The 7,857-nt window shown below is 66.1% G+C and overlaps 1 protein-coding gene across 1 annotated transcript; it reads right to left on the bottom strand.

Annotated features, from left to right (window-relative positions):
- Nucleotides 1-3: 3 nt before the first annotated feature.
- CIC (capicua transcriptional repressor) lies at nucleotides 4-7,851 on the bottom strand (the record flags this gene model as incomplete). The annotated part of the gene is made up of 18 exons (XM_044684771.1): nucleotides 7,768-7,851; nucleotides 6,964-7,113; nucleotides 6,570-6,804; nucleotides 6,347-6,476; nucleotides 6,073-6,255; nucleotides 5,694-5,859; nucleotides 4,861-5,060; nucleotides 4,556-4,778; nucleotides 4,071-4,174; nucleotides 2,737-3,985; nucleotides 2,113-2,300; nucleotides 1,911-2,032; nucleotides 1,651-1,826; nucleotides 1,226-1,525; nucleotides 771-1,093; nucleotides 438-664; nucleotides 189-340; nucleotides 4-113 (listed from the first exon to the last, which is right to left on the bottom strand). Coding segments are annotated over exons 1-18 (4,305 nt in total), but the record flags the coding sequence as incomplete, so codon positions are not given.
- Nucleotides 7,852-7,857: the final 6 nt, after the last annotated feature.

Below are 7,857 nucleotides of genomic sequence, written 5' to 3'. Positions count from 1 at the left end.
GATGTCGCCCTCGCACTTGGCACTCTTGGGAGTGTTGGGCTCGGAGCTGCAGCTGGAGCGACGCCTCATCTTGCGCTTGGGGGAGGTGGGGTCCTCTGGGGCCGAGTCCAGGTCTGGGGGAGAGGGTGGAGGTGTCAAGGGGACCCCTCCCCGGCCCCTCCCCAGCCCCGGCCCGGGGGGTCCCTCACCAGTCGAGTTCTTCCTCTTCTTGCGGTAGGAGCCCAGGATGGCCCGGGGGGAGGTGGCCAGCGACTGCAGGGTGGGCGAGGGCAGCACCTCCTCGGGCCGGAACTCGGGCAGCTCTGCGAATCGTTCCTCAAAGTCCACCTCAGAGAGGACCCTGCTGGGGGATGGCCAGCATCAAGCCCCCACCCAGAGGCCCCAAGTGGCCCCCTCCCACGCCCAGAAGCCACATCTGGGCCCTCCCCCACACTCACTTGTCCACGGAGTCAAAAGTTTTCTTCAGGGGAGGGGGCCGGACCTTCACCTTCTTGCCAGGCACGTCCTTGCGTTCTGGGGTGTCACCGGCCCCCGGTGGCCGCCCGCCCCCACCTTCACTGCCCCCCGGTGCAGGGGCTGGGCTGGGTGGGGCAGGGGGCTCCCCTCGGCCCTCTGACGCCAGAGCTGGAATCCGCCAATCCGGGGAGCCGGGGATCTTGCCGGCCTGGGGTCAGGAGAGGAGGGGAAAGAGCTCAGATCGGCCCGGGGGGGGGGGGAACAGGAGGGTGGAATGAGGAAGACAACAACCCCCCATCCCATGGCCCCCTCACCGTCTCGGGTGCCTTGACGCCCGGCCTGTCCTCTGCCTGAGGGGCTGCGGGGGGGCTGGCCCGGGCAACCTCTCGGCCAGCCGGAGCCCAGTTTTCCGGCGGGGGCACAGGGGTGGCTGGCCGGCCTTCGGCCTCAGCCTCCGGGGTCACCTCCCTGGCGGGGCCCTGCTCCACAGCCTGCCGGGGGCCAGGGCCTGGCCTGGCAGGGACCCCAGACTCATAGGAGCCCACGGGGATGCTGGCGATGGCTGCCTTCACCTTCTGCGGGGGTTTGGGTGGTGGCCGCTGGGCCTTTGGGGTCACCAGGCTGTAGGCCACGGAGCCTGGGGAGAGAACAGACATGCCTGGGCCTCGGGCCATAGAGCCACGGTGACCCACTACGCACAATGGGGTCCGGTTCGCTGGGCGGGTGCCCTCCCATCCCTCTGACCCCCTAGACCAGGCCCGTCACCCACCTGTAGCACTGGGGAAAGGACTGGTCGGGGTCTGAGAGGCAGCAGGGGCTGGAGGGCCGGGTGCCCCGCCCTTGGGCAGGATGGCAGCAGGCGGGGCAGCGCTGGCGGCCACAGTATAGACGAGGCCGGGGGGGGCAGGGGTTGGGGGAGCCGGCTGAGGAAGGGGCATAGCCGAGGGGCCCCCTGGCCCGCCAGGGTAGAAGGCTGTGATGACGGGACCCCCAGCACAGGCCGGCGGCAGCTGGGGGCTGGGGACGGGGGACACGCCAACCTGGCCTGGGGCCAGCAGGGGGGCTTGGCCTGTGGGGGAGGGAACAGGGTCAGGACAGAGAGGGCCAACAACCCACCCCTCAAACCCCACCAACAGCCAAGCCCATCCCCGCTCCCAAACCAAGGCTTCTCCACCCTCTCAGCCCTCTCCTCACCCGAGATCAGGGGCTGGACGATGGCTGGCCCGCTGGGCCCGATGGTGGTGAAGCCCAGAGCCACGGAGCTGGCCGGCCCATAAGGGCCCGGGGTGCCGGGAGCCGCACTCTGGCTGGAGGAGGGGCTGGGGCCCAGGGGAAGGCCGTGCCCAGAGGCCGACTGTACATAGGTGATTCTGCCCAAGAGAAGCCGTGGCGGGGCAGTGAGCAGGGGCTCCGGGCCCCGCCACATCCACGTGCCCACTGCTTCGCCCAGTTACCTGGTGGAAGAGGGCAGGATGACCTTCTGAGACTGCGATGCGGGGCTGGGCAGGGCGGCCGGGCTGAGAGGGGGTACCAGGCTGCCAGGGGTGGTCACTGGCACCGGGGTGAGCTGGATGATCTAGAGGGGCGAGAGGGTGAGGCGTCGTCTTTGGCCCAGAGCCATGCCCACAGTGCCCACCCCGGGGCCAGGCCGCTTACTTTGCTGGATGGCTGGGCTCCGTTCTGCACTGGAACGGAGAAGGGTGGGCTCACCAAGGGCAGAGGCTGGCCAGCCCCTCCACCTCGCACTGCCACGCTAGGCGCTGCCAGGGGCACCAGGACCTTCCCAGGCAGCAGCTGGGCAGGGCCTGCAGAGGGCTGGGCCTGCACCGGAGACACCGACTGGGCTAGAGATGGAGAGGGGGAGACGGCTAAGGCACTGGACGCCTCACAGCTTTACCTTTGGAGGCTCGGGCGGCTCGTTCCTTAGAACATGCAGGGAGAATCCTACCAAATGCCCTCACGCCCCCTCTGCCAGCACCCCAACGGGCACCAGAGCTCTGCCCAGACCTCCAGGGAGGTGTTCCCGGGGCAGGCAGCCTGCCCCAAAGGGGGCTGTGCCTGTTCCCATTTCTGGCTTCCTTAAGGGCCCTACCGAGACAGAGCACTCAACTAGGCCGGCGGGGATGCCAAGAGCCCTCCCGGTTCTGTACAGACCCACGTCCCGATATGGCCCGCAGGCCTGGCCCTCTTCTTTTTACAGCACGTGCCCCACTCGGCTGCACCTTCCCCAGACTTAGTGGAGTAGGGCAGGCGCTCCCCCTAGGAGTCTAGCCCCCTCACCTTTGGGGGGTGCAGCAGAGGGGACGGGCTGCAGGATGGGGATCCCGGGGGTCGGGGTAGCTGGTGCCAGGACCTTCCCATTGGTGGTGGTTCCCGGCGGCAGGGCAAAGCGGATACTGGCGGTGGGGCCCGACCCCCCAACGGCTGCAGCTTTGGGGCCGGTTGCCGCCGGGGCGGGGGCCACCTGCAGTTGCTGCGGGAGGGTGGGCAGAATGTACTGCACCTGGGTGATGCCCCCAGGCTTGCCCAGAGGGGCGGGCTGCAGGATGCCCAGGGGCACAGGGCCGTTGGGGCCGCTGCCAGCAGGGGGTCCGGTCGCAGCTGTTGGCCCACCTCCACCAGCAGGGCCCTGAGCAATGAACTGCACGGCTGGGGGGGCTGAGGTGCCGTAGCCCGGGGCCCCCACGAGAAGATTGGTCACGGCAGCAGGGGCCTTGCCCACCCCCAGAAGAGGCCCCGCCACCAGGTGCGAGGCCGTGGGGGCTGCCTGCTTTTTGTCAGCATAAACCAGACCGATACCGAGCGGGGAGCCTCCCGGGGCCCGGGGCCCTGCCTCCCCTTTGGCACCTCCTTCTGCTGGGGACCCCTCGCCTCGCCCAACCCCAGGGAAGGGTTTGGAAGCGATGGGTACAGGTGTGCTGCTGACCGGCCGCACCACGTTAGTGACCATGGTCGGAGCGGGGCGCGGCGGGGCTGGCGGGGTCCCATAGGCGAGCCCCCCACCCCCCAGGGAGGCCGGGGCCGTCACCAGCACTGTGGCCGAGGGCAGCCGGGCACTCCCGTCCCGCTCCGGGGGCTCCTTGGCTGGGTACAGGCCGCCCCCAGGGGGCAGCACTAATGCCTGCAGGACGCCGCCCCCAGGGGGAGAGGCAATGACTGAGGGGCCAGGGAAGGACTGGGGCACAGAGGGGTCAGGCCCTCCCGTGCTCTCTGGCCGCTTGCGCCGATAGGCATTTGGGTCCACGGGAGGAAATCGGGCTTTGGAGGGCGGCGGGCCTCCCCCGGCTGGGTGTTGGGGACGAAGAGGCCCCCCCCCAGCACCTCGACTGGGCTCTTGGGCCTTGAAGGTCCCGGGGGCCAACTGGAAGGAGGAGGAGGAGGAGGAAGGGGCGGGGCCGTAGCCCTTGGGAAAAGCTGAAGATGGGTCGGGGGCTCCGGGGGGCTCAGACTCCAGGGGGGGGCGGCAGTGAGTGAAGGCCGTAGACAAGGACGAGTGGATCACGGGGGAGAACAATTTCCTGCCGAAGCCCTAGGGAAGAGGACGCCGGTGAGAAGAGGCCCCCGGCCCAGCCCGCAGTCCTCACTCCCCACCACCCCCAGCTCCGCACCCTCACCTTGGTGCCCTCAGGGTCATCCCCGGAGCTGTCCTCGCTGTCACTGTCCGTCACTCGCTCCTTACACTTGAGGTCAATGTCGGCAGCGCCAAAACCATCGTCCGCTTGGGGAGCCCAAAGAGAAACTGCTGTGAGCAGGGGCTGGTGACCCCTCAGGCAGCCTCTCTTTGGCCTGCTCTCCACAAGGGCTGGGGGAGGTCCTGATGCCAGGCTGGCCAGCAGAAGTGGGTGCCAGAGCTCAGGAGCGAGGGATGAGGGGGATGAGGGGGCGCGCACTAACTCCCCACCCCCACCTAGACTCGGCCCCTCGTCCTGGGCCTGTTCGGGAGATTCTCGGGGACACCGAGGAGGTCGGAAATAGGAGAGCTCGCCACCTGGGCACACAGAAGGGGACGAGGCACGAAGGATAACCCAGGCCGCCTCCATGCCCGGGGCTGCCGTCGAGGGCAGCAGCAGGCCTGGGCCAGACCCCGAGCCCTCCTCACCTATGACGTCGTCATCTCCCTCCTCCTCACAGATGACCATCCTCTCCTCATCACTGGTCATGTCTTCGCTGGCCGTGCGCTGAGAGCGGGACGGCCTCGCCGGCAGCATGGGGGGCCTCCCGCCCGCCAGGGTCCCGCCCTCGCCAGGAGTGGCAAAGGGTCCCGGGCCCCCATATTGAGGCGGAGGCTTGGGCCCCGAGTAGGGGGCCGGCCCCGACACCATCTGCGGGGAGGGTGGAGACGCAGGGTTGGCTGACAGAGTCCACACAAGCCCTGCCCGCAGGGGGGCCTCCCCCCGGCTGTACCTGGGTGAGCTCCTGCAGCGCCTGGCTGTCCGGCTCCCCCCCATCCAAGCCATGCACACCGCTGTGGGAGAAAGCCCGTGGCCTGCTGGGGCCAGGCCCGGCAGGGTGCAGTCGTTCCACCGCCCCAGGGCCAGACGTGGGGGCCTTGGCCTCTGGGCCCAGCAGGGTTTGGGCCGCTGCAGACAGTAACTCCGAGGAGACTGTGGGGGGGACAGAGCAGGGTCAGAAGGCTGAAGAGACCCCAGGTTGGCCAGTGCATAGCCAGGGCCCCCAGAGGCAGGCCACCTTCCTACAGCCCCGATGGTCCTCGGAGTGAACGGGCTATAATCCCTCCCCACAGTGCTGAGTAGCACGAGGCAGATCCTTCGACAGATGCCAGCACACGTGTGGCCACGAGCACCTCAGGAAGGCACTTCTGCACTAAACATCTCCGACTCTTCAATGGGACGCTGCTGCCGAGAAGCTCCACAAGGGGTGGACAGTACAACAGCTACTGCTCCTGCTCTACTGATAGGAAGACCGAGGCCCAGAGGAGCCTTCAAATTGTCCATCAGAAGCAAACTCAAAACCCGTCTCCTGAGAAGGGGTCCATCTGTCTACATTAAACCAAAACTGGAGAATAACAAGGGCAGAAGAGGGAACCTGACTGCCAAGAGAAGGATTGTGGAGCCTCAGAAAGGAAGCTTAGGGAGCTGTCAAGAGAGCTGGATGCCCTGGGACAAGGCTCTTCCCCAGCTGGGTCCTCCACTTGCAGGTTTCCCCTCTAGAAGTTGGGGTGACACCTAGGTGGCATTCTTGCCTGCTTGGATATTCTGGGGCTCTGTGAGACCCACCTCCAGGGGCGGCTGCTGTGCCAGTCTCTGACATACTGCGCTCCCGCATCTCCTTGGGCCCTCCCGTCAGTCCAAGGGCCACCGGCTTGGCGTCGGAGCTCGACTTCTTGCGATCCTTGTTGCACCATTTCCAGTCCGGGTGGGCCTTGAAGTGGGCCTCCTTCACCTGGCAGAGTGAGCAACTTTGTGGAGCTGGGTGGGGACCGAGAGGCTGGGGCAGGAGAGTCAAAGCAGGGAGAGGAAGTGGGCGGGGTGGGAGGGCCCCGGCCTGGGCTCCTGGAGCTCCTGGGCCTCAGCCTGAGGGATTTCCTGCCCGTTGAGCTGCTGACCTAAACTTCCTCTTGGCCTTCAGTGGGGAAGGGGCCAGAGCTCCAGTTACCTGAAAAGCCAGATCGTGGTACTTCTGCTTCTCCTTGGGCCCCAACGCATACCACCACTCGCCCAGGATCTTGCTGACAGTCCGGTTGTCCTGGTTTGGATGGCGCTGGTGCACCAGGGCCCGGTGCCGCTTACTGAATATCATGAAGGCATTCATGGGCCGTCGGATATGGTCTTTCTCCCGCTGAGGGCAGACAACAGAGAAGACAGGGTCAGCCCCCAGGAGTCAGCACAGGCAAGCAAAGCAAGCTAGGGAAAGGGGAGATCTAGAGGACCTTGTTGGGACTTCGCCCGTCCTTCTCAGAAGAGGAGTCTCTTTCCTTGGGCAAGGCGCTGAGGGACTGTGTCCGGCGCTTTCCTGGTGGGAGTGGCAACTGGATCTCCGGGGACATGATGGAGAGGAACCTACGTAAATGGGGAGAGCCAGATAGTGGTCTCACTCTCTCCTCCCTCCCCACGGTCCACCCCAGGGAGCTGACCCTCCCACAGCACACTCACGCATCATCGTGGTCACTCTCTGTCTCGCTGTCCAGCCGGCTCTCCCCAGTAGGCCCAGGACCTTCCTCCTCAGAATGCTGAGGTGGAATCTTGCTACCTTCAGAGACCCCAGGGGCCTGAGGAGGGCCAGGGGCTGGGCTCTCAGGGCAGGTGACCCCAGGTGGCCGTCCAGATTCTGGCCCTACTGCCCCACTGGGAGGCTGCTCATGGGCTATTGCTGCTGACTCTGCAGGCTCTTAAAGCAGGAAAAAAAAATTCTGTTGAAGCTAGTTCTATCAGGTTCAGGATATTTGTCTAAGTAGCACTAAGATGGACCCCACACAAAGAACCCCCCCATACCCATTCCGATGCTGAAAAGGAATGTCTCCCTGCCACTAGTAAGCAAGTACCATACCTTTGCTCTGACTAGAGGAAACGGGGTGGCTGGCCGGCTGCTGGGCCTCACTGGGCTGAACAGAAGGGTCAGGCTGGCTGGGTGCCAGGAATGGGACAAGCGAATGCCAGGGAAAGACAGCCACTGATCGTGGCTCCACATTTGTCCACACTGTGAGGAGAAAGAGGGGAACAGAGGGCAGGGAACGTGGTGAGGCCCAAGGGAGCTGGGTAAGCCAGAGGTTCCTCCTCTATACAACTCCCCCCCTTCCCAAAACCTCTCTGCTTCCTGCTACTCCTCCGACTCAGGTCCAAGCAGAAGGAAGCCCTCCTTCTCCTCCTCTAAGGTCTCAGATCCTCCCAGCCCTGCCTGGCATCGCCCAGCTACCCAGGGGCCTGGTCTGGGGCCTCCTTAACTTCCCCTGCAAGGCTGGGAGCACAGCCCCACGGAACCCATTGAGCAGCTGCCCCTCCCCCCACATTCCCCAACAGTGGGGGAGGAGGCGGCTCTGCCTCCCTCTTCCCTCCCACAGCTGTCATCTGGTCCACCAGGCCTCGAGTGCCCCCGCTGCCCCGTCTGGGCCCCCTCTTCTTCCCCAGCACACCTGGGCAGAAACCAAGCAGACAATGGAGAGGAAGAGTCCGCCTGGTCCAGGTGTTTCCCCCCATCCCCGCAAGGGCCGCACAGCCCTCTCCCCAGGCGCTCCCGAGCAGTCCCCTACTCAGGATCCCTCCAGCAAAGTTCCCACGGACCAAAAGGCGGGCAGACGCGCCCGGTAATCCCAGCCCCCCTGCCCAGTCCCCCTTGCAAGGGGGTGGCACTGACCGAACATGCCGAGGCCGCGGGGGGCGGCGGCGCCGGGCGCGGGTAGTGGCCGGGGGGCCGAGTACATGGTCCCGCGAGGGCTCCGGGCCG

This window comes from Gracilinanus agilis, unplaced genomic scaffold (assembly GCF_016433145.1).
Source record: "Gracilinanus agilis isolate LMUSP501 unplaced genomic scaffold, AgileGrace unplaced_scaffold55873, whole genome shotgun sequence".
Taxonomy (NCBI): Eukaryota; Metazoa; Chordata; class Mammalia; order Didelphimorphia; family Didelphidae; genus Gracilinanus; species Gracilinanus agilis.
Note: the sequence above shows the minus strand (reverse complement) of the source record. Positions and strands in the feature narration are given on the sequence as shown.